At 36.0% G+C, this 26,700-nt stretch overlaps 1 protein-coding gene across 2 annotated transcripts in view; it reads left to right on the forward strand.

Annotated features, from left to right (window-relative positions):
- Positions 1–23,003, forward strand: part of WDR26 (WD repeat domain 26) — a 45,683-nt gene extending 22,680 nt beyond the window's left edge. For both annotated transcript variants that reach the window (XM_078156292.1, XM_020982172.2), the window contains exons 8-14: positions 3,911–4,051; positions 5,968–6,087; positions 7,459–7,604; positions 7,875–7,953; positions 8,212–8,341; positions 19,028–19,213; positions 22,267–23,003. In XM_078156292.1, coding sequence (XP_078012418.1) covers positions 3,911–4,051; positions 5,968–6,087; positions 7,459–7,604; positions 7,875–7,953; positions 8,212–8,341; positions 19,028–19,213; positions 22,267–22,292 — 828 coding nt within the window. In that variant the 3' untranslated portion in view covers positions 22,293–23,003. The remainder of the gene's footprint in view (positions 1–3,910; positions 4,052–5,967; positions 6,088–7,458; positions 7,605–7,874; positions 7,954–8,211; positions 8,342–19,027; positions 19,214–22,266) is intronic.
- The last annotated feature ends 3,697 nt before the right edge of the window (positions 23,004–26,700 follow it).

The following is a 26,700-nucleotide window of genomic DNA, read 5'->3' on the forward strand; positions in this document are numbered from 1 at the left end:
ACTTAGAGAAGAACAAAAGATAGTGAACACAAATCACTTATCCTCGGACTTGAAGTTACCTTTCTCATTCAGATTCAAGAAAATAACTTCTACAGAACGTGTTTGAAAGATTTGTCTTTTTCCATGAATATGAGTTTTGGAAAAAATACTGTCTTTGTGAGGGCTACAGTTGTTGTTGTTTGTTGTTCAGTCATTTCAGTCTTGTTCGACTCTTTGTGACCCCATTTGGGGTTGTCTTGGCAAAGATACTGGAGTGGTTTGCCATTTCCTTCTCCAGCTCATTTTACAGATGAGGGATCTGTCCAGGGTCACACGGCTAGAAGGATTCTGAGGCTGGATTTGAACTCTGATCTTTCTGACTCCAGGCCCAGGGCTCTATCCACTGTGCTACCTAGGTGCCTTCAGGCCATAAACATTTGGGTTAAATTTGCTTTAAATGTAAATATTTGAAAGTGTTCAGTTTATCAAATTGCTGCTTTTCTTCATTATTCTATGGATTTTTTTTCAGAAGCTCTGAAAATATTAGCAGTAGTATGCAACCTAACTAAACTTCTTGCACTGCTGTTGAATTCTCCCAGCTGAACCAGAAATAGAGGCAGATAATAAATGTCTAGGTTTATAAGTGTCTGAGGATCTCTTGGAAAGGAAAAAGAGTTCTCAAATTGTTTCCGCTGTTTTAAACATGGCAGATGAAGTTCTGGGATAACTAGAAGGGGGTTGAAATGCCACTATTTAACAATATTTGCTCATAAGCTCCTTGAGCCTGTATTTAATAGGTCTAAAATTTAGCCTACATTTGTGAAATTTGGAGGTTTGGTTTTTGGGGGTTTTTTTCTTCCCATTAGATAGCTTAAATATGTATCTTTATACTGCCTTTAGGCTCAGGCTATGGAAATAGTATATCATATTTCTGTTCATACTATTGAATAGTCAAGCACTATTCTTAAAACTGTTAGTATCCGTCATTGATGGTAGTGTGGAGATGTGGTCTTTTATTGATTGATGATACTGGTCTATTGAAAATGCTAATTTATAGGTTCTTGCAATACAAAAACTTTTGCCAGATTTTTTTTTTTGGTTTGGTTTGCTTTTTGGTGACCCAGTTGGGGTTAAGTGACGTGCCCAGGGTCACACAGCTAGTAAGTGTCAAGTGTCTGAGGCCGGATTTGAACAGGTCCTCCTAACTGCAAGGCCAGAGCTCTGTCCACGCACCACCTAGCTGTTCCTGGTATAAATTTTTTTAAAAAGCAGAATGAAATGGTGAGAACAGCAAGTCATGTTTTCTAACAAAATCAGTCCATTTATGTTCAGTTAAATGGCTTTGGGCCATTATTGAATGCAAACATATCATTGCTTAATTAAGGCTACTGAATGTTAATAGTCTTTCTTTCATAGTACAAGTAGAATTGTGAATAATTTAAAATTTTAGCGTGGTGCTTGACTTAATTTTTGGCTGACCAATTTCTAAACTTAATATTCTGAAACAGTATATTTAAAATATTTATTTCATGATATTGTTTGGAGGATCAAGTAAAATTGTTGTAAAGCACTTTATAAATATCATAACTAATTTTTTTATGTGTATGTTAGTCATACAAATAAACATGTATCTGCTACTAGAGGAAGTAAATGAGCTTTAAGAAAATTGAATACTGAGGTTTAAAATGTTAATCTCCTTGTCTTTCCATTCTTTTTTGATACCATTTCATAATTTTTTTAAGTGAGTAGTTAGATGTATTTTCTGTTCATGAGATAACCAGTGTGATTCTATATCTTATAATACTGAGAGGAACTGGAAGGTTGGCATTAATGAATGTGGATGAGGCAAATATATGTGGAGTGAAGGGAAGAAAATCTGAGTCTAATGATTTTTTTTCAAGCTGCCATAGAAGACTAATGTTCTTTAAAGATTTTGTCTTAAACACAGAACTAACTCTAGCTATATTGCATTATATAAAGCAAAATGTTTGGGGTTTTTAGGATATTGAGCCTGAGGGCTCTATGAGATGTCCTAAAAGTGGCCTTCCCAGCATTCAAAATCCACTTAAGTGGTTAGGTGTAAAGTACAGATATAAAATACTAGCTCTGAGTTAAAGCCTAATGAGATTTTGAATGTGACATACCCTGGAGTTGTCGTTTTAATTTTGACCTTAAATGAGTATTCTCAAAGTTGAGGAGTGTCGTCTATTGTAGTGGTCTCTAAACTTTTATAATCATGCCTGGAATTCTTTCCTCATCTCCACCTCCTACTTTCCCTGCCTTCCTTCAAGTCTCAGCTAAAGTCCTACCTTCTGCAAGAATCTTTCCCAGTCTCACTTGGTGCTAGTGCTTCTCTCCTTTTGATTATCTCCACTTTATCCTGGTGTTTGTACATCATTGTTTGCATGTTGTCTCCCCCATTATACTGTAGGCTCCTTAAGAGCAGCAGGAGCTGTCTTTTGCCTTTCTTTATGTCCCTAGCACTTAGCACAATGCCAGGTAGTCAAAGATAAATTTGGGGGCATTCATCTCTTCCCAAGTATGTGTATATTTACTTATTTTTAATTGCATATATATTTCCATACTAATTATTACATGAATTTTTAACTTACACCAAAATTTAAATGATAAAAGGGTGAGAGAATGATGAAATTATATGAGCTTAGAGTTTCTAGGGAGCCACTAGAATTTGAGTAGGGGAACGACAGGTCACATGTGCTTTAGGAAAATCTCTGCCAGATTGATTGGAGAAGTAAAAGACCTGAAGTAGGAAACCCGGTTAGGAAGCTACTAGAGTATTTGAAAAGAGAGGGTGAAGTTCTAAACCATGATGGTTTTGTGAGTAGAGAACAGCAGATTGATGTAAGAAATATGAAGGGAGAAATGACAAGATTTGGCAGTTGATCTATATGTATGAGGTGAGGTAGAAGGAAGAATCAAAAAAATGACACTAAGATTGCAAAATTGGGTGGATGGTTTTATTCTTAACAGTAAAGGAGAAGTATGGAAAGAGAGTGGATTTGGAGTGGAAAATAGTGTAAAGAAATTTCTGATGCAGATCGCAATTCATCTATACTTGCTTATTCCATGAGACTCACTCTGTCCCACCTAGACAATGGGGTCATGGCTCACTGCCTTCAGAGCACAGAGTCAGAGGGTAAGGGAGGACTTTTCCCAAGAGTATATGCATAGCTATTACTGTGGATGTCCAGTAGTTAAGTTATGACTGCACTGAAGGGCCAACCCTAGCTCAGAGGTAGGAGAAGTTGGCATGGATAAAGGAAAGGTTGAAAAGAGCAGTATTAGAGGATGAGGGTAGATTTGGATCTGTTAGAGACAAGGCATAACAAGGAGAATAGAATGGGACCCATCACACACTCTTGGAGATACCTGATGAAATGCCCAGCCCATCTCCTTACCTAGAGGCAATAGATTCACTGTGTAAATTGAGACTTTTTTTAGACATGATCATTGTAGGAATTAATCTTTTTTTTTTTTTTTGATGAGGCAGTGGGGTTAAGTAACTTGCCCAGGGTCATACAACTAGTGAGTGTTGTTTCTGAGGCCAGATTTGAACTCAGGTACTCCTGACTCCAAGGCCGGAACTCTATCTACTGTGCCACCTAGCTGCCCCCAGGAATTAATATTTTTTGACTATGCATTATTTGTTACGAGAATTTTTTCTTTTCTTTTTCAGTGATAGGGGTAAATAGGAAGAAGAGAAAATAGGTTTTTATTCATTAAAGTAAATGTGACAGAAAATAAAAAGAAGCATTGTGTTTAAGCTGTAGCTTGAAAAGAAAAGCCAAGCAGATTTGTCCCAAAGAGTACTAATCAAGTATTTTAGCAGCAGTTTAATAAAGTGACAAACCAGAAGAAAAATCATATCGGTTCAAAATATTTGTCAGTTTATTTTTTCTTTCTTTCTCAGGATACGCACCAGCTAAAATTGCTTAAAACATTAGAAGGGCATGCTTATGGTGTTTCTTATATTGCTTGGAGTCCAGATGACAACTATCTTGTAGCTTGTGGCCCAGATGACTGCTCTGAGCTCTGGCTCTGGAATGTACAAGTAAGCAACGACTCTGTTCTTTGTATTCATTGCAGATGTACTCAATTTGATGACTAAAGTCAGGGTGAATTTATTGTGATAAACTTAATCCATTTATTTAAAAAAAACTTTTTAAAAAATTTATTTTTAGCATTCATTTAAAAAAATTTTTTATTTCCAGATTTTTTCTCCCTCCTACCCTTCACCCACCCATTGAGGAGACAAGCAAGCAATATGATCTCAATTATACGTGTGAAGTAGTCAAGCAAAACATTTTCTTATATTAGCCATGTTGCTTTAAAAAAAAAAAACACCAAGAAGCATAAAGTGAAAAAAGTATACTTCAATCTGCTCGCATTTCATCAGATTTTGCATTTTTTATCCTGAGTCCTTTGGAATTGTTAGGGATCATTGTATCAGTCAGAGCAGCTAAGTAAAAAGAAACTTTCAAATAGCTCTTCTTTTAATTTTCTGTTATGGATTTACAAGTCTACATTATGGTGCTGTGAAAGCAGATGAAAACATGTCTAGTAAACATTTTTCAGGCTTTTTTTAGCTTATGCTTTGTAATAAAAGGATGGATTTCATAACAGTCTAAGGATACTGGAATTACCTTTGTCATTGTGGTTATGTGTAGTAAATTTGGCATTAATCTTAGTTTTCTACTTAATACTCTAACTTTTCTGGCTACCTTTTAAAGTATATTCAGATTTAACTTGGTAGTACCAGTTACTATTTTGCCCAGATGCTGTGCACAGCTTCACAAGAGTTGAAGTTCTGGAATTTACTTTTCACCCTAAATAAGACATTTACTTTATTTTGTTTTGTCCTTAGAAGTAAGCCTCAGTCATTTAGAACCACTTCATTTCTTTATCAAGCTCCAGAAAAGGTTATTGTTAGCCGGCTTGTGAGGCAAAGCTATTTTTTTAACTCTAAAGGAAGCATAAGAATAATTCAGATTGACTCTGAGGTTGAGATAAAACCTAGATGGAAAGGCTTGAGTCTGCCATATTTATAAATATTTTCATTGTTGCTTCATTGAACAGCTATTGGAAAGGAGGATTTAAAGAACTTAGCAAAATGAAGACCGTAAAAGCAAGAAAACTAGAAAGTAGCTGAGGCTGAAATGCCATAATTGCAATTCTGATTCTAATATTTATGCTCCATTAAGACTTCCAACGTGACACAGAAAGGGCAGTGTGTATACCTTAATACTGAAATTGTGGTTTTTTGTTTTCTAACTTAAAAATCTCAAGCTTTCATTTGGACCAGTTTCCATTCAGTCAAGTGTGTTTTGACATCCCACCTTCTTTTACTGTGTATCACTTTAATTTGCTTCAGAAACTCCTTCAAAAGAAAATGGTTTTTAATCAGCTTATCTAGAAAATATCTTATTCTTCAAACCATTCCTGGATGTGATTTATTGATGTATGTCCTTTATAAAGCAAGGGAGAGGAGGAGAATACAAACCTTATCCACCTTTATGGTGGGTCACCATTCTACGTTCAGATATTTTGTGTTAATTTTTAAGTATTGAAGGGGTAGTGGCCTTGGGCTGTTCTTATGCTGTTATTCTGAAAAAACAGCACACCTATCTCATTGTATACACATAGCTACCTAGTAGATTATCAGATGATAATTTCATTTTGGGAGGGGAGATTATCACATGAAATCTATTTCTTGGGTCTACTGTGTCTTAAAATAAGAATTTATACCACACACTGATGTTTAAGTCTTTAGTTCACTTCAAATGACATAACTTCCCTTTCTGTAAGTAATCTGTATTTATTATTACTATTAAAATGATATATTTCTCTAAGTATGTAGCACTGTTCTCATAGACCTCCATAGTTAGCATTAATTCACACTTTTTTTTTAAAACACATTTTCCCTGGTAAGGAAGGATAGGTCTTATCCATTTTTCTTCTTTTTTATAGACAGGGGAGCTGAGGACAAAGATGAGCCAGTCTCATGAAGACAGTTTAACAAGTGTGGCTTGGAATCCAGATGGGAAACGCTTTGTAACTGGAGGGCAGCGTGGACAGTTCTACCAGTGTGTAAGTGCTACAGTGTTCCTTCAAGAATCACATTTCTGTGAATGAAGTTCTTAATTTGTTCACTCAGAAAAAATAGAATCTACTTTATTACCAGCTATTGATTTAACTTAAGACTCAGTGTCCCATTTTACTAGGCCAGAATAGTTACCAGAATAAAAGAACTTTTTAAAAAACACTTTAATATGGTCACAAAAATAAAGTGACTAAAAATAGACCAGGTCAGTATTTCACTGTTTTCTTGTCCATACCAAGCCGCCTTCTTTTGAGTTTAGTAAGGTATTTGATAAAATATGGGAAATACATTTTATTCTTTATGGTTACTAGATTTATTGCTAAATTGTGTTGGAGTTAAAGGATTGTATTTCATTTTAAGCCTACCAAATTTGGTCTGATTTAATGTGAATTCTTCCTTAGATAAAATTTTAGCAGTGAAGTGATTCAAATTTTAAGTAAAAGTAGGATCATTTTTACAAAAAGTTTTTAGAATCTTAGTCTGAAGTACTTAGAAAATAAAACTGGATAACATTAAAAATGCTATGGAAAAAGGACTCTAAAAGTACCTGGCATAACAATTGTGAGTAAATTTGTGTTCTTTGTACTTCGTTGTTTTTGGCATGTTCAAGGTACACAATAAACACTTTGTATTGGTTGAGTATTAAGAAACTTAAAAGGTTTCACTACAATATAGGTCAATTAAATTGGGGCTTATCTTTAGTTGAAGAACACCTTTCAAAAATATTTTCTGTGGATGCATGACAAGTGTTTATCTTGGAAATTTATATCTCTTAACTTCACACATTTAGTGAACTGTTTATGAAACTAGTACAGAGTTGTTCTTGGCCTCACTAGTAAGTGAAAGTTTGTTAAAGGGTAAACCTTAAACTCTGAGGGAGAACTATGTATCCTTTTGCTAATATTTCTGCATCTATAGTCTCTTTGCAAGGAAACTCAAATGCCCATAATGGGTTCGTGAACCTACTTAGAACAGATTCTGTTTAATGCCATAATTCCTGATAAATTTTTGGTGAAACACGTTTCCAAAAATCCCATTTTGGTCAACTTCAGAAAACCAATGTCCAGGTGTCAAAATAGTTTCTCTTTATTTGTAATTCTTTCAGTACATAACCCCTTGCCTAAAGCTTGGAGAACTTCATGACTGAAATTTTTGTCTTGGTTACATTTATTTTCATAGAACTGTTTAGATTCCTATGATTGAGTAGGAATACTTGGAAACAACTAGGTTGAGATTAACATCCAGGTGTGGAAAATATTTTTAAAAGATATTACTAAGAAAAACATTTGCTTTTGTTTTGGAAAATTATTATGGTTTTCTCTGACCACTCTTGTCAATTATAATTCTCTCCTGATTAGGATTTAGATGGTAATCTCCTTGACTCCTGGGAAGGGGTAAGAGTGCAATGCCTTTGGTGCTTAAGTGATGGGAAGACTGTTTTGGCATCAGACACACACCAGCGAATTCGGGGCTACAACTTTGAGGACCTTACAGATAGGAACATGTAACTATTGTTTTGTGTTTTTGTTTTGTTTTTTATTAAATAACAGATGTTAAGCATTTTAAAAAATGCATTGGAACAAATGGTTAAATGGCATCTAATCACCTTTGATTCGGATTCATTTTTTGTAGTCAAGTATAAAGATCATGTTAATTACAGACAAAATTGTGTCATTTTTACCAAAAACCTGGGGGGTTTCCCCTTTTTGGAAATTTTAAATATATTCTAATCTTTTCCACACTGACTAGCATTTTTTTTGTGTTCTTATAACAGAGTACAAGAAGATCACCCTATTATGTCTTTTACTATTTCAAAAAATGGCCGATTAGCTTTGTTAAATGTAGCAACTCAGGTAAGTTCACAGTAATTTTCCAAGATGTTTTCTTCAAATGGAGTACTAATTGTGATTTTATTATTTATATGCAAGTGAACAGAAATAGTTCTACCCAATATTAAATTGCTGTATCTGTGACACTTAAAATAACATTGAATTTTATCAAAAGATAACCACTTCACTTGTTCATAACAAATAGAAAATAAAAATGACTAAGGGGAAAAAAGAATGTTGTTACTTTAAGGTAAAATAAACTGTGATTTGTTTTGCTTATAGGGAGTGCATTTATGGGACTTACAAGACAGAGTTTTAGTGAGAAAGTATCAAGGTGTTACGCAAGGATTTTACACAATTCACTCATGTTTTGGAGGCCATAATGAAGACTTCATCGCTAGTGGCAGTGAAGGTAATAGTAGTTGAATGTGTGATTGTAATTAAATGCCGTTTTTAATGTACTTAGACAGATTGAAGATCCATAATTATTCAGAATATGTGGAGATGAAAGAAAATGTAGTAGAAGGGTTGAAGAGCCATCCTCAGAGCCAGGGAGGACCTGGCTTCAGGACTGGCTTCTGATATATCCAGGCTGGCTTTCTAACCCTGGGGACATCACTTAGCCTCTCAGTGCTCTGAGCAATGGCTCTAAGACTGACTCTTAAGTCAGAAAATATCCTGACCTACATTGGTAAGAGGGAGCTTCCTCTTCGGATGTTCCTTTTACCCGTGAAATCACAGGTCTGGTTCCTATCCTTTTTTTTTTTTAAATGTATAAGGGGGTTTGATTCACTAAGTAGTAGTTGTCACTCAAAGACTTAAGGCCCTCCTGATGCTAAATTCCTAGCATATCATCTTGGCTGTGTGTGTTAGGTAGGAGGAGGGGAAGGTAGGGTTCTTGGGTACATGCATCAGATTGATTAAATCATTGTTTTTTCATGGTTTTAAGAGTCAGGGCATTTCAATAGATTGAAGGTTCTTAGAAGTAGGTTGAGGTCTAAAAATTCATTATTATGATTTACTTGGATGGGCTTAACTGAACACAGCTGTGATTTTCAAAAGTCATTTGTTGAAGGTCCTATCAGTCATGGCAGCACATGTCTTTTTTGTTTTTAAGTCAGTAATAATCTAGATAATATAATTTTTCTTAGCATTTTAGGCAAGCTGATTATAATTATGCCTGCACTCTTTTGATTAGGTTTTCTCCTTTGCCAATTGGGAATGTTTGGGTCACTTTGTGTTCAGTGTTTCAGCTATGGTATCAGAGTATCAGAATGCTGATACACATCGATCAAGCATTTGTTGAGTACCAGACATTAATAATTAATGTCAATGCTAGGTGTTATGCTAAATGCTTGTGATACAAAACAAAAATGGCCTCAAGTAGTTTACTTTTTATCAGGGGAAGAAGCAACATGTAGCTGTATTGGTAACTGTATGGATAGAAGTTAATTTCAGGGGGGAGGCATTAGAAACTGGAAGGATCAGGAGACGATTTTTGAAAGAGATGGCACTTAAACTCAGATTTGAAAGAAACTAGGGATTCTGATAGTTGGAGACAAGGAGGTAGTGTTCTCCAGGCATAGAGAACCTGTCCAGAAGCCCAGAGCTGGGAGAGTGAGGTGTTGTATCTGGGGAACAACAAATAGGCCATTTGAATTGAAAGGTAGAGGGAATGAAGGAGAAATGTGTCATGGACGGGTAGGCTAGAGCCAAGTTGTGAAAAACTATAAAAATGCCAAAGGTGTTAGTATTTGATCCTGCAAATAATAGGGAGCCACTGGAGATTCCTGAGTAGGAAACTGACGTTGTCATATCTATACCTCAGTTATGTCACTTTAATGTCGGTGTGAAGGATGGATGGGAAAGGGCAGAGACCAGAGGAAAAGGACCCAGTTGGGAGGGTGACATCTAGGTCCAGCAAACTCTGCCAGCTACTTGGCTTTGAATGGCCTACAAGCTACAAATGGTTTTCACACCTTTAAATAGGATTTATTATATTTTTTAATGCTCTTTTGTCCTTCAGGCTGTAGTTTGTCCTCCCTGGTCTAGTCAGCACTTCTTAAAGGTTTCTGACTGTGCAACAACCAAAAATTAATTAAAAATCAAATGCAAAAATGAATCTGAGGTGTTCTGGCAGCACTTTCCCTGTTGCATCAAGCAACTTCACTTGGTTGTGAACACACAGCATGCACACTTTGCACTGCGCATGCCCTCAGGCCATGCAGCATCCAGTTAAGGCTGCTGAAATAGGAAAAGGGGAGTGGAAAAGTTTTAAGAAGCCTTAGTCTAGTTGAGAAGTAAGGAGGGCCTGGCCTAGAGAAGAGCAGCATAAAAGAGGCTGTGGTGGCAGAAGGAGGAGAAGAGTCAGGGTTGAATCTCCAAGGTTACTATCCAAGGCAACAGTGAATGATGGGGTCTTCACTAGTCTGAAAGGAGGGCCAGGTTTAGGGGAAGATAATGTGTTTGAGATGCTGGTGAAACTCCCCTCCTGCACTTAATAGTCACCTCACATTCCTGGACCTGAGTTTCATTTGTAAAATGGGCATAATACCTTGAATACTTATCTAATGATCAAAAGTAAAGGTATATAAACTACATCAGCCATTCTTAGGTGTTGTGCTAAACTATTATTTTATAATCGTATATTATTACTGTATTTTATATAGCAAAAATAGTTATAATGACAAAATCTGGGGATCTACATAGATCTTAGAGTCACTATGAATTAAAATGTAAAATAGATTTAATAAATTCCCAAGCTGATAGAAATATAAAACATAAAAACTACAAAAGATAAATTATGATAACCAACAAAGTCTTATATAAATTAAATTTCAAAAATTTTTTTTAAAAAAGCCACAAGTATTTTCCCCTTGTTTCTTGCTCAGTTGTTACCAGCTCAAGCATTCAAACATTAATTATTGTAGCTGTGTAGCTGATTTAAATTTGTAACCCCCAGGTTAGTAGGATGCTTCTGGAAACTAAATTGTTTATAGAAAAATTTGGGGTGAATTATATTTACTGAACAACTTTTACAGCAACCTTCTTGCCCTAATTTAAAAAAAACAACAACCTTGTAGAACAAAATGGGTTAGGGTATCACAAATACTATCACATTTTATTTTAGAGCCAGAAAGAAACTTAGAGATTACATGAGCCAACCCATTCATTTTATTCATAAAACGGACCCAGAGAGATGAAACGGCTTGCCCAAGGTCACACAGCTAATCTCACATTGGTAGATTTGGGGCTAGAGTTCACATCATACTTGTTCCCTTATTATCCTGGCTTCATTAAAATGTTTTTCATTAAGGTGTATGCATGGGACAGAAATGAAATTGGAAATGATAGCTTTAGATTTTCGCATAAGGTGAAGTTTGATCATTCATTTCTTCAACAAATATTTAAGGGTTACTATATGCTAGAAACTATCCCCTACCTAATAGAATTTATCTAGTAGAAAAGACAAAACATACACAAATAACTATAATGCAAATTTAAAATATGAAAGTACAGTGAGACTGGTACAGAAGGGAGAGAGACCTTCAAGTTAGAGGAATGAAGAAAGGCCTCATGGAAAAGATGTGTCTGCTCTGGACCTGAAAGAATATGTAACAGAAGTGGATTTGGGGAAAATATAAGTGTTTTCCAAGAAGAAAAGCTGGGCTGAGCAAAGGTAGCAGCAGCAGCAGCAGCAGTGAAAATGGAAGTGTTCAGGAAGTAGACAGTAGTCTTGTTTTGCTTGAGCATAGGGAAAGATAGGTTGGGGCCAAGTCTTGGGCTCAGGCAGCCAGTCAGAGAAGTTTAGACTTTATTTCATTTCATGAGTAATAGACAAGCCCTAGGGATTCTTGTGTTAAGCATTGGCAAGATTAGAGCACTGCTCTGAAAATTCATCTGACTTAACAAACTACATAAAAGAGAGCCTAAAGGCAGAGAGATTAGTAAGGAAGTTTTTGTAATAGTGTAACTGAGAAGGCCAGAACTAGGTTGGTAGAGTGGAAAGGGCAGATTGGATTCAACTTATTGAGTAGATATTGTAATAATAGGACTTGGCAACCTGTTGAATTGGGGACTGAAAGACGAATAAAAATTGATAGGTTTTAAGTCAGGGTCACTAGAAAACTAATGGAATCACTGTCAGAAATAAGAAAAGGAAGGAGGAAGAACAGATTTTGGAGGGAAGATAAATTTATTTGGGGGCGTGTTAAATTTGTTGGAATAAACAGGTGGAAGTGTCTTTTTTAAATAATATTTTATTTTTTCTAATTACATGTAAAGATAGTATTCAACATTCATTTTTATAAGATTTTGAATTCCAAATTTTTCTCCCCCCCCCCTTTTTCCCTCCCCACTCTCCAAGACAGCAGGCACTCTGATATTAGGTTGTACAAGTGCAATCATGGAAACATATTTCCACATTGGTCATGTTATGAAATAAGAAACAGAACAATAAGGAAAAGCCACAAAACAAACTGCAAGGTGAAAATAATATGCTTCAATTTATATTCAGACTCCATTAATCAGTTCTCTCTTTGGAGGCAGGATAACATTTTCTGTCGCGAGTCTTTTGGAATTGTCTTGGATCATTGTATTGCTGAGAAGAGCTAAGTCTATCGAAGTTGGTTCTCTTTGTTCTGTTCTGTTCTGTTCACTTCACTCGGCATCAATTCATGTCAGTCTTTCCAGGTTTTTCTGAAGTCCACGTGCTCATCATTTCTTATAGCACAGTAGAATTCCATTACATTCATATACCACAACTTGTTCAGCCATTCCCCAGTTGATGGGGATTTCCTCAATTTCCAGTTCTTAACCCAAGTGGAAATATCTGGCAAGTAGTTAAAAATCCTAGCTTGAGAGACATGTTGAAGTTAGAAATTTAGATTTAAGAGTCTTCTGAATAAAGCAGACAGTTGAAGCCAGGAGAGTGGACCACCATGAGAAACAAAAGAGACAATCCAGAAAAAGGAGGACTTGGAGAGAGCATGGTATTATGGGGCCTAAGGAAAAAGAGCTTTTCAAGAATAAAGGAAAGATGTGGTCAGTGCACTTCTACAAATTTTAAATGACATCTGTGTGCAAAGCCCTGTGCTAAACAGTGGAAATGTCCTCAAACAGGTTTAAAAGCTCAGTTACTAAGAAGTATCCACTAGGTTTGGCAATTAGGACCCAGTCATTAGGGACCTTTGAGAGTACAGTTTCAGTGAAGTAGAAAGGTAGATAGAATGAATCCAGATTGTAAGAGGTGGAGGAACAAATAAATTGATGGAGAGGAAATAGAGACAATATTTGAGAGAAGAGATAAGATAGATCGGGTAGCAGGGTTGATTTGGGGTACAGAAGTACAGCTGGGGAGACCTGAACATGTTTGTAGACAAAAGGGAATGAGACCAATAAAGAACAGGAAATGAAAGATGCAAGAAAAGAAAGGGAAAATTACTTCTTGGAGGAGGTAGGAGGGAATCAAAGATTCACATGGGACACAGTTAGCCTTTGAAGTGGAGAGAGAAAAGAAGACAGGAGCACAAATCTGAATACTTTTCATCTTTTTTTTTAAATCAATATCTGTCATTTTATTGTAGACTTTTGGGTAAGTAATCTCCTTCTACCAATGCAGATCATCAGCTAATCTGCAACTTAGTCTCACAGCATTACTTTAGGTTCAGAGGTATACAGTAGCTTTCAAAATCCACTATGTCTTGTAAACTTTTTATTTTTTTAATTCTGTGACTTCATTGCTTCCTTGTTGTTCTGGTCAATCATATTTTCTGTTGAATCATTCTTAGCCTACTGTAGTCTCTGTACCTTTTCCTCATGTGAAATCTTTCCCAATTTCTTTACCCTCTGAAACTCATTTCCTTGTCTAACATTATTAGGCACCCTGATTTTGTGAGATCAGAACATTATTATACCTCTCTACCCTGTAATTAGGAAGCAAAATTCCCTCTGGCCCTCTTTTCCAGTTTGAGAAATTGGCAATCATAATTGTTAACTTTCTGTAATCCAGTCAAAGATTTTAAATTTGTAGACATACATTGTGGTTTACTTTGAGGCAGTCACATTTCAGTGTGCAAGATGGATCAAAGAGAATAGAATTTGCTGGAAAAAGACACCACAGTAAAGCAAACAAAGATATAGAAGGAAAAAAGATCTAAAGAAAAGTGAAGAACTTTAAAAAAAAAAGTTTTGTGTCTTAATATGGAAAGCAAGGGGGTGACAGAAGGTAGAGGTTGGGGGAAGAATGTGGTACTTTGATTGTAATATAATATTTTACTTTGACAGCACATAATCTGTTAAAATAAGCAAAACCATTCTTACAAATAGCTCTTATTTTGGGGAGTGAATTGAATATGGAATTCAGATTTTTTAAAATATAACTCTTTAGGCTAAATGTTTATTAAAAACAACGGAATCTTTTAAAATCATTCAAAATCTTTATCTAAATATGTCTTTTTTAAGTACCAGACTGTATTCTGAAACCACCAGGTCATTTTATAATAAATCAAACTTCTTGAGTTCCCTGATATCAAAGCATGAATGCTTCAAACTGGATATCTATAACAAGGTGGTCAAATAGTAAAGAGAATTGTTTAGTTCAGATCTCCCAAAAAATTAAGTGGTTTTCTCTTTTTAAAGTTATGTCTGATAAAATGGTAAGAAAGGTTTATCATGCAGACACAGTGCTAATTTAGGAAAGGAAATCCTATTATATCTGGATAAAGATATTAACAAATTAAATAGGAAATCACCAGGGTCAAATGTGTATGGTGAATGAGTCCACTACACATTTGTTATCTAATTTCAACGGGTCCTTTGTTGCAGTAAGGGCAGTAAGGCGGTCAGTCTTGCCTGCTTCCCTACATGAGCAGTTTTCAAGGTATGCAGACCCCTGAGGGTCCCTGAGATCCTTTTGGGTGGTCCACTAGGTCAAAACTCTTTTCATAATGAAACTAAGATATTATTTGTCTATTGGAGTATTCCACTCTTTTCCAACTACATGTATCTTTGAGAGGCCAAATTTTTTTCATGTAATTCAACCAAAATAACATTGCAACAGATTGAATGCAGAAGCAGATATGAAAATCTGTCTTGTGTTATGCCAGACATTAAAGATACCACTTTTTCCTCACTAAATTAAGTTTTTTTCTGTAAAGTTGGTGTTCAACTATGATTTCATTGTTATTTTATACTTATTAGTATTTTAATGATTTTGATTTCTGATGTGGTAAAATATTGATAGATATAACCTATATAAACAAATGCTTTGTTGGGTCCTTAATTTTTAAGAATGTAGAAGGATCTTGAGACCAAGGTTAGAGAACCCACTACCAACAGTGATTGTTTGAAATCTTTTCCTCTTTACTCAAACCTCTCATACAACTTTTCCTGTCCCCCCCTTTTGTCTTTGCAGAGGACAGACTTCACCTCGTACTTAACTGTAGAGGCTATTTGGGGCAGCTAGGTGGTGCAGTGGATAGAGCACCAGCCCTGGATTCAGGAGGACCTGAGTTCAAATTCGGCCTCAGACACATAACACTTACTAGCTGTGTGACCCTGGGCAAGTCACTTAACCCCATTGCCTAGTTTAAAAAAAAAAAGCTGTAGAGGCTATTTGCTGTTGCTTTGAGCTGCCTCATTTTCTAATATCTCAAAACCTTTGGACATCATCACATACGCCCACCCCACCCCCCAACCCCATGCCTTTCTTTCTTCCTTTGATCCAGTCTCTAATGAAGTATCCATTTCTCCTTACCCAAAGCCAACCCATCCCATCTTCTTGTGTTTTTGTTCCCATCTCTTCTAGTACCTAGTCCTCACAATCTGACCATCTCTGTCACTCATTTTCAACTCCTGCCTACTACCTACTGGCTCGATCTTACCATTGTTCTCTGCAAAGATTCCAAGAAAACTTTATTTTATTTTATTATTTGCTTAAGCTGTCGTTTTGTATCTCTTTCCTGTCACAATCAAAACAAATAGGAAAACCCATTCTTGCACACTTTTTTCCATTTCTTCCCTAACTTCTGAACTCCTTGCATTCTAACTTAATCATTTAACTCAAACTGTCTCTCTAAGGTTATCACTGATATTGACATATCTAGTGGCCTTTTATCAGCCCTAAAATTTCTTGACCTCTTTGCCGAACCTGACATAGTCAACTACCCTTCCTCCTGGGTTTGTTCTTCTTCCTCCTTTTCCTGACACTGCCCTCTCTTTGTTCTCCTTATTGCCTGTCTGATTGCACCAGTATTCTCTCATCATCTTTATATACCCTTTCACTATGGCTTAACTCTCCCACCTCTACCCCCTAGGCCAGTGGTGGGGAACCTGTGCCCTAAAGGCCACTTGTCCTTTTTGACTGAGTCAGAAAAGTTTTACAAAACAAATCCTGTTATCAAGGGGGTTTGTTCCGGTAAAAGGGCCAAGCTTAGGCAGGTTCCCCACCCCTGCCCTAGGCTCTTTTCTCCTGGGTTTCAGCTATGAAGCAAGTCTCTCCAGAGCGCCAGGCATGCATCAACTACTTCCTAATGGGCATTTCCAGTTGGATGTGCCATGGGTATCTCAAACAATATATCCAAATCAGAACTCCTCTCTTCCTAACTTTGCTAATTCTGTTGAGCATTTTACCATCATTCCAGTTACTCCAATTTGCAGTTAATTGAGTCATCCTTCCCTCTCCATTCTTCCCTACCCTCTATGGCTCAGGTGCCTAGCCCTGATCTACCACCACAACATCTCATCCGTATCCATCCCCTTCTTAATACTCACATGATTGCTGTCCTAGTCCAGGCCTTTACCACCTCTGATCAGGACTATTACAATAGCCACCTAATTGGTCTCCGGACTTTCAGTCCCATCCTTCTATTCATACCTCACATAGCTGACAAAGTGATATTCATAAAGCTCCAGTCTAACAATGTTACTCTGGTCATTAATGTCTGTTGGCTCCCTGTTGCCTCTAGGGATAAGTTCCTCTTTAGTGTTTTAAGCTCACAATCTAGCTTCATCCTTTCCATACACTATGCTCTTTCATTCACTCTATATTCCAGGCAAACTGTCTTAAATACTATTCCCTGGACACTACATCCAATCTCCCATCTTTTGAATAGGCTGCGTCCCTAGGATGCACTAAGGATCCCACTATACTTTCCTCTCCACATCTAACTATTAGGATCCCTACCTTCCCTCAATACTTTATTTTAATTACCTCTTTTTTTCCCCAGTTGGTGTCTTCTCCAAAATTATTTTTATTTACTTTGTATTTATTTACATATCTCTTCATGTTACTTTCCTTGCAATAGAATTAAGTTCTTTAATGATGTAGATTTGTTTGTTTCTGTTCACAATGCCTGTCTAAGCACTTCATAAATGCTTGAATGAATGAATGGATACTTGACTCACAAGCTTACTGTGTGGGAAACCTTTTGTAAATTGGAAAGTGCTGTACAAATGTAAATTATTACCACTCAGTTTTCATAAAAATAAGTAAATTGGTCCATTCCTGAAATGTGGCGTCTGCATATGAGTCATAACTATAAAATAATGTGGCTGCACAGTATCTGGCACATAATAGGTGTCTAATATTTATTGACCGACTGTTGACTGGCGGGATCGTTGACAAATATACTGAACTCTTAATGTAGATGAATGTGTCTCCTTCATAGTGGTTACTTTCAGAGGCTATGTACTCCAGCAATATTGCCATTGCTCAAAATATTTTGGAAATGCCTTTTAAATTCCTTTCAGAGTATTGTCTTCAGTTAGTGAGCAGTCAACTCTTAAACATTTGGAAGTGAGAGCCCTCCTCATCTCGGATTCTCAACCCCCACAGCTAAAAAGCATTTGATTCTCTGGTGCCTTCATCAGTAGCAAATCTTCATGCTTTGAAGATGCATTAGATTTTAAGTTAATTCATTTATCACTGAGTCAATGAAATGAGTGATCAAAGTAAATGTTAATATTTTAAATAAAAAAACTAGGTGCAACTATCATAAAAAGATCTGGATTCAAGTTGTTTTTTTAACCTTCCTTGTTAGGTGGGAATAATAATCTATTACCAGTATGCCCAGCATGATTATAAGGGGACAAATGAATGGTTTGCAGCACGCTGTATATATGAGGTGGCATTTGCATTATTTGGTGCTATAATCTGAATTTGGGGCCTTTATTTAGTATTTTAAAAATCATTTTATTTACTTTTATAGTTGTAATTCAACCGTAGTGAAAAGTGAAAGTTTTTTCTTCCCGGGGGGGGGGGAGGGCTTGATAAAATTGTGGGAGAAATGTTGGTAAATGTGTGTTTTGAGAAGACAAATAAATGGGGGAAAGTAGTTAACCTGTAAAGTGAATTCCTTTATATGAATTGAAATGAAAGAAGAGGTAAAATATAAAGTAAGACAGCACTTTGAACTGGATGTAGATACAAAGGAAACTTAAACTGAAAGGTGACTACTGAGAAAGACAAGGTTCATTTGGGCATATGTTTTAAAATCAGTCACATTACTTCGTGATCACAAGTCACAAATGTATACTATGGGAACAGGTACGTGACAACTGTATAAATAGACAAAACCCATTTATCCTTGGTACCTGCTTAGGTTCAGAGAACTTAAATGTTGTTCATGAAATGCAATTATCTTAATATTAGCATCATAATATGGTGGATGAAAATCCTCTTCAAATCATTATAGATGTGGTATCTATACAAAAGTCTTCCTCTGTTGCCTCCTTTTGGGATAGAGGGAAACTTAAGTTCTCAAAGCTAAGCCATGTTATACCAAGCTATAAGGGACCAATGAGTGTATATCCACCTGGAGAAGATATTTGGGGCCATAGCAATTCTCAGAAACTGTTTTCTGAATCAGGGACACAGCAATAAAGTCACAGATGATGAAAACCAAACAAAGACAGATCTCGGTGTTGAATATCTGCTTAAGAGAATTTTTCACAAACTCTGTGTTCATTTATTGTCAAGCTGTATTATTAGTCAGTAGCTGTATGTATTATTGTTAGGATAATTTGAAAATGTTAAATGGTAGTAGTTAATGCAAATGTCTCTTTTTTTTCTTTTTCTCTGAATTGCTATTTTATTCAGATCATAAAGTATACATCTGGCACAAACGTAGTGAACTGCCAATTGCAGAGCTAACAGGACACACACGCACAGTTAACTGTGTGAGCTGGAACCCACAGATTCCATCCATGATGGCCAGTGCTTCAGATGATGGCACTGTTAGAATATGGGGACCAGCACCTTTTGTAGACAACCAGGATATTGAAGGTAACACCATTTACAACATTCTTAGGCTTTTTTCTTCAATGAAAGCTGGATTTTACATATTGGTTACAGTAATCAATGCTATTTTTGAAGGATGTATATGTGGCACGTGTAGTGGGGGTGTGATATTTATCTTTTGCGTACTGTACACTGGTCTTGCATAGAGATTCTTTTAAACATTGTTGTTACTTAATTTCATATTTACAACCTTTTTATGGTTCTTATGGGTAGAACTGAAAAGAACTCCCTCAACTTCATGTAATTATATACTAAATTCTACTATATTAGAAAGTCTTATTTTTTCCCATGGATGCTACCTAATTTTATTTACTCAGCAAACATTTATTAAATACTCACAAAGTGTAAGGCACTAATTACTGAAGGACACAAAAAAGTTACATTATCCAAGTTAACATAATGACTTTACTAAAACTAAATGATCTCTAACCAGTATACAAAATGGAGATGTCCATCCTAGACTTTCTACTGATCCTGACTGTAGACTTTTTTTACCTAATACCTCTTACATGTTAGTTGCATGCTAATCATATGTAACCTGAAAATGAAACCAGGGTGGTATCTTAATGAATGAGGTTTGGTCTTCCAAGGTACAGTACAAAGGAAGGGCACAACACTATAAGAGAGTATGTGGCATGAGATGAATTAGGAAAAAGAAATTCATTAAGAAGTGGGCAGTTGGGAAAAATGATGGTCAAGACCAAGGGGACCCCAGATGGAATAAGGTGTCCCAACCTGGCAAAGCCTGGTGGATTTTCATAGGGTCTTGTCTGAGTCAAGCAGGATCAAGAATTAAGGAGATGAAGAGGAAAGTCTAGTCTGACCTGGTGTGCTGGACTATTGCTGAATAATGCTATGGGGGAACACCTGGAGAATTGGCAGCTGGTTGATATTCAAATTCTCCAGTGGTGAAAGGCTTTTGGCTATTAAAGGTCTTACTTCAGCCATGTGACTTGGGATTTGAGCTTCAGTGGGGCTTCCTCATTTAACAGGGAATTTTTAAAGATGAAGCTTTCACTTTAGAGCAGAGATAAAGAAGCATTAGGAGAATGATGAGTTAAATTTTAATGTGAAAACACTGATGAACCAGTGGAATGTGGTGATAAGATAACCGGGAAGTTTAACTTAAATGATTTAGTAGCAGTTTCAATATGATTGCTAACTATAAATGTTAATTTTTTAGCTTGTTTGCAAGAGCAAGCTAAAAAATCTTGTTGGTGATCTTGGTTATGGCAGAAGTGTTTTCATATAGTTTATCTTTGGCTCTTATACAAAAATGGCTCAAGGCAGGGAGAAGAATAGTTCTAGGGGGTTTTTTTGTTGTTGTTTTATTAGCCTTTGTATACTCGGAATCTTGGTTAACAATTTCACATCTTCAGATTATCATGGGACATTCTGACTTTAATGTCCAGAAAATCCTACCTGTGAAAAGGCAGGCTTATTTTGCTATCTGTTATCCTATTGCCAATTCTGAAACCTCTAGGGTGGGTAGATGCTTTATGGATCTACATTGTGGTGATATGCAGTTTTCTAACATAATTTTCTTAGTCCTTTGGCAGCTCTTCCTTCAAAGAAATTCATGTGGTGACAGAGAATAGATCTTTAAGTGATTTGTTTTAGAGGTGCCACTGAGATGGTATAACCATACAGCAAGTTATATGATGAGTTTTATCCACATAGTCACAGAGGGAAGATTCAATAAATTTGCTTCAAATCATACAGTTGGAAGAGATTTGAGAGGTCGTTATAGTTTGCCCTCTACCCACATAACCAATTTCATTTATGTCACTAACAGGTGATCCTCCAGCATCTGATTAAAGACTTCCAGCAATGGATTTAGGAGCCAAATTAACTTTTCATCTTTCAGGGAATAAAAACAAAAAGGAGGTGAAGAGAGGGGTGGCATTACTCTTCAGCTTCTAAGAACCCAAATTAGGATGACTGAGGAGGGTTTTTAATGGATCTTGGAAGATCCTCTTGGGGTGGGGAGGGAAGACTGAAAAAAGGAGCTGACTACATTTGCTGAGGTGTTTCCTGAGTCATCTGTAGGAAAGAGAGACCTCCTTGTGGCCAGCACATACACTCACACTTTAGCTGGGACTGTAGGCTGACGTAGGCTGAAGGATAGTTGACTGAGAAACTCAAGGAGAATTCAGGAATGTCTGTGCTTTAGGGTTTTTTGTTTTTATTTAATTTTTTGCACCATCATGATAGTAAAATACAAAAGAATGAGTAGGGAGAACAAAGTAAACTTCAGTAGTTTCCAGTAAAATTGTACCCAAAATGCCCATGATGAAATTGCTAGGTGATACAGTGCTAGAATTTATCAAGACCTGCATGTAGGATTAGCTCTAATTACATTGGTTATTATCTCAGCTATATTTTTCTAGTGTAGAAATAGCCAAAAAAGAGATTCATGATCTTACATGAGATATAAACAGATTTTTCAAGTCCTGATTCTATGTCTTCTAGCAGTACAGGTATATCTTTATGTATAGGGTTTTTTTAATGGCCATTCAAATTACATTTATGAACTTTATAAAGCAAAAAAAAAAAACAACCTGGCAATTTAGAGAGGAGTGACAGTTAAAGATCTATAGTATTTGTCCCTTAAGAGAAGTATGGTGGTATGTTGGTTTAAATCTTATTTCCGCAGTGTGAAAAAGGTAATTTTGGGGAAATAAATGTTTTAACAGCCAGTGTTCAAATCCCCATCTTACCCCTCCATTTAAATATCTTAGTGTACTCTCTCTCTGTATTGTGTCTATATGGCCTACAAAAGTAAAACTTGGGACAGCAGTGATACAAGTAACTGTTATTATGGGAACAAATTATTTCTCTTTGGAGTTAAGCCAGTGTATAAAGGCAAATGTATCAAAAAATTTTTGCCCTGAAATGGATATTGCCAAAAATATGACTTAAATTATTTTATTAGTGATACTATAATTTGTAGTAACATGCTATTTTTAAATTTTCTAACCAGCAACTTTTTTCTTTTTCTCCTCCATATACATACATTTCATCTTGTCTTCATTCAGAGGAATGCAGTAGCATGGATAGTTGATGGCGAATTCGGAGCAGACGACTTCTGTTTAACTTAAAATTAGTCGTATTTTAAATGGCTTGGGATTTGGTGCAAACAAACATGATTGATAGCTGGACAGACATGCTCGTCATGAAAAATAAAAGAACCATTTCTGAAGCCCGATCGGGGCCAAACATTTACCACCTTGCTTCATAGTAACCAGTTGAGATGAAGCACGTCGTTAGAACGTTGTTGGACACCGTGTTGAATTACCCCCCCCATCGGTTGTGAAGAACTGTGCTACATTCAGGCTACCCATTGAACTCAGTATATATATTTTTTTCCTTCCTGCCTTTTTGTCTGGCGGGCTACCATTCTTGTTGCTCTTCTGTGTAATGAAGTTTAAATGCTTGTTTGGAAAACTTTATTTAACAGTTTAGAAGGCTTGATAGAAAGAGTGCTTTAGTCTGAAGAGTATACGTTGGATAGGAAAGTTATTTCCTTCTCTTGTTTCTCTAAATCTCTCCGCCTTATTTAGCTTGAGATCTTTGCAGCTTGGTTCATGGATTCTAGCCTTGCCCGTTGCGCAGTATATACTGATCCAGATGATAAACCAGTGAACTATGTCAAAAGCACTCTCAATATCACATTTGACAAAAAGTTTTGTACTTTTCACATAGCTCGTTGCCCCGTAAAGGGTTAACAGCACAATTTTTTTTAAATAAATTAAGAAGTATTTATAGGATTAAAGTGACTTCATTTGTATACATTTGGAACTTAAACCAGCTTAAAAACAGTGTCATCTATGACATAGATATGCAGTATAACTGATGATCTTCTGGAGTACCATACAAGACATGGTCAGAAACAGTGCTCAGAAGGACTTTACACAGGCAATTAAGAGTAAAATTTTTGAGGTCTTTTGTTTTTGTTCTTACAGCCATCACTCATCTTAAAAATACTGAATAAAAATGACTTTTAGATGCACAACCAACATGATAGAATAGAACAAAGGTAAACTTAGGATTTCTCAAAAGCGTATCCAAGTTTTTCATGAAATTGAAAATCAAAAAGATGAAAAAGTTAGAAACCTAGAGAAATGCTACAATCTTGGCTACAATTTTTAAATCTCAAAAGTAATTTAAGAAGAGGACCATATCCAGATTATAATGCATATTGAGTTTATAAACACATCCATTTTCCCCTATATTACTTAAGAAATTTTTCCTTAATGTTTTGATCTATAGGGATGCATAGATTTAAAGAATATCCCTTTTAAGTTGAAGTTAAAAATATTGCCATACCTGACCTCATTCTAAACTGGTGCTGTGGATAGATTTCTTTTTTCTGGTTTTTGTTTTTAAATATAAGGAATGGTTTCCTTTGTAAAAAACAAAAAAACAAAAAACAAAAAAGCACTTTTATTTTGAATATTTTACACTTCTGAAAATAAGCCAAGAGCCTGATGTTCATGTTGTGCTTTTTACCCCATCATAGTTGAGTATGGCACACTTGGTCTCCCTTGAAATTCTCTTCTTTTTCAGATAAAGGACAAGATAGGGTAGACCACAGCTTTTGGTTAGGGGAAAAGGTATCAGGATGAACCCTGAGTGAAAGATCATGATCAGTAGAAGTCTTGAACTGGAGTTACAGTTCCTTTTAGGACCAGTCGTCTACACTATAGTTAACTACTGTGGATAGACTTCTCCAGAAACCACATGGGGAAGGAAAAGGCATGGGTGGCTTGGATATCACGGATTCTTCCATTATTTGGGGGGAGGGGGGAAAACTGGGTTGGTGGGAGGAATAATGTGGGGGTGGGGGAGGAGAGAGAAACACAAATTGGCCTTAAAAATAACATAGATTCTCCCCAAAGCTTGCAGTAAGAGAGAAATTAATAGATCGTGGTCAACAGATTATTTATCAAATTGGTATATAACCTTAAAGATTTTCATAGTGTCTTTACTCTCCATTTTGCAGAGATCGCCACTTAGAGAATCAAAGAATTCCTGTCTGTTTTGATACTTCTGAGTTAGAATAAGAACTATATGTTACAGCTTATCTGGTACTTCATTTTTCTTAACTAAAATTACTTTTTACTTTAAGCTTGAATAAAAATCTATTGGTAATTGTATATAACTAAGTGGCAACTTCTCTTTACCTCAGTACAGTTCAGACCATTCATATTTTAAATGATTTGTGTATACCCTGAAGCCGTTAATACACCCTAGTCTCTGCAGTAACATCTCTAGTAAATTATGAGCTGTAGAAATTCCACAGCTGTTTACAAGTTTGGTTACAAGAGTGCTGTGGGTACATTTGTAACATTGAAATTCATGCCCTTTCAAGAGGCAATCTGGATGGAACAAAAATCCCTCTCTGACCAGCCCCTCCTACATAATTTGTGAATTTTCAAAGTGCACTTTTAAAGTACAGTCCAGTAAGAATGCTTCAAAAGCGGAGATGTGAGGCCCATTTTAAAGGAACATAGCTCTATTCAAGTGGAGCAACACAACTAACTATGCAAAGGTTTCTATAGCAGCTAGGCGAGTTCATTTTCCAAGTGTATTGTCTTAGTGACAGTTTCCTGTACTCTCTGGTACTTTGCTGTGCCAATTTATTGTTAACATCTGTTTCTTACATATACCAGTTAGTGACTGTGATAGGTCCAATTTGTAAGGGGAGGCAGTCTAGGATTTTATGGTACTTAAACCCTGCCAGCAGAATAATCAATGAGTCCACAGACAGTAATTATAAACTTCTGGTAACTGCTGTAGAATTTATAATAAGATAAAGAAGAAAAGCAACTTAAATTTCTAGCAAGCCAGCCCCAAGATATTAGTAAATGTGTGAAATGAAAAGTACCAATACTTTTTGCACATATGAAAATGGAGATTTTGACTCTGACAAAAAAATCAGGTTAGTAGCAGATTAATTTCCATGTGCTTAAAAATGTTTCTAGTCTGGCATTTTTAAGGGCCAGAGCAATGATGAAAGATTCTTATTCCCAAATAATATGTCAATAGAAAATACTCAAATTTTAGGGTTGTGGAGGTTCTTCCGGGGGGTAGAATTGGGGAGAAGGGGTAATGGGATATTCAGAACAAGTTTTATTTTTTATTTTAATAGTTTATGATAAAAGTCACGGCAACTACATTTATGTTCTCATTGGCGAGGTAAATTCTGAGTTACACTGAATAAGGTAAGTAGTTTAAAGATGGAGCACAACTTCATTTGGGGCTATGGTCACAAAAAAACCTGCTAGCCAGAGGGAAGAGAATTCCCTAGTTATAAATACAAATGATAAACATTTGAAGAAAGCTTCAATTAAACCATTAAGCTTGAAATTAAACCATCCAATTCATTGGTATTTTTCTTAATCTGAAATACACACGTAATGTTTAAGTGGTTTGCTATTAGGAGTGTTTTGCCTCTAGTGGCATTTCATGACATTAATAGAAAACTCTTCTTTCCCACCCCCTCCCCATCTTGAAATTTTCTTTTTTAGGATGTTGGTTCCTGCAAACCAGAACTGACCTTACCACCTCTGCCTCACAGTGGGTAAATGTATGGTACATCTTTTGATACACTGAAGGGAAAAATATCCATGTCATATCTTTCACAGCAGAAGAATGGCTGATTTTGAATGGGGAGAAAGAAGACATTTTTCTTAATATCCTTTATTGCCCCAACTCCAAAATGTATAAAATCTGCATTTGATTTATTTCAGTTTGTTTTCTACAATTTAAACTAGTAGCAAGAATCCTTTTTTTGGTTCCCCCTTCAAAAATTAAGTATCTGAGTCCATTTTAGTAACTGTGATTTAATAGAAACTGCTACTTTAAAAAAAGGCAAAATTTCATTAACACTTAGGTAATTTCTAAAAATAGGATAGTAATTGAAAATTTTCAGTGATGTTAAGCTATTGCTATAGTAGCTGCCCTCTAGTTGCTAAAATAAAAATTATAAATCCCATTTCCTACCTTCCTAGTTCAGGTAATCTGGGTTCATTGAAACAAAATAGTTGAAGGAATATTTAAAAGTGTGTGTGTGTGTGTGTTGTGTGCATGTGTGTATGAAAGAAAAATAGAGAGGACTACATAAGTCATGGAACCAGCTGTTCTAGGTACTTGTCATGTTTTATTAAAAACTTTTCAAGTCTCGTGCATATGTGAAGTGCCCTCTCTGACTTTAAGGTTTGGTTAATAATACTAGTATATTTTTATAAGCTTGAAATTAAATGTGCCCCATCTTTTACTTAAACATTTTCATTATTAGGGCAAATGTGCTAGAATTGAATCTTAACATTTTTAGGCACAGATGGAAAAAAGTTTTTGGCTCCTTGAAAATGTATGGGGAAAAAAAGGATCCACAAAGCATGTATGTACTTACAAACCAAGCTGTAGAGATCAAGAAAAGAACTTTATTGTTGATCCCAAGATTTCTA

Source organism: Phascolarctos cinereus, unplaced genomic scaffold, assembly GCF_003287225.1.
Source record: "Phascolarctos cinereus isolate Bilbo 61053 unplaced genomic scaffold, phaCin_HiC Scaffold_5;HRSCAF=322, whole genome shotgun sequence".
Lineage (NCBI taxonomy): Eukaryota > Metazoa > Chordata > Mammalia > Diprotodontia > Phascolarctidae > Phascolarctos > Phascolarctos cinereus.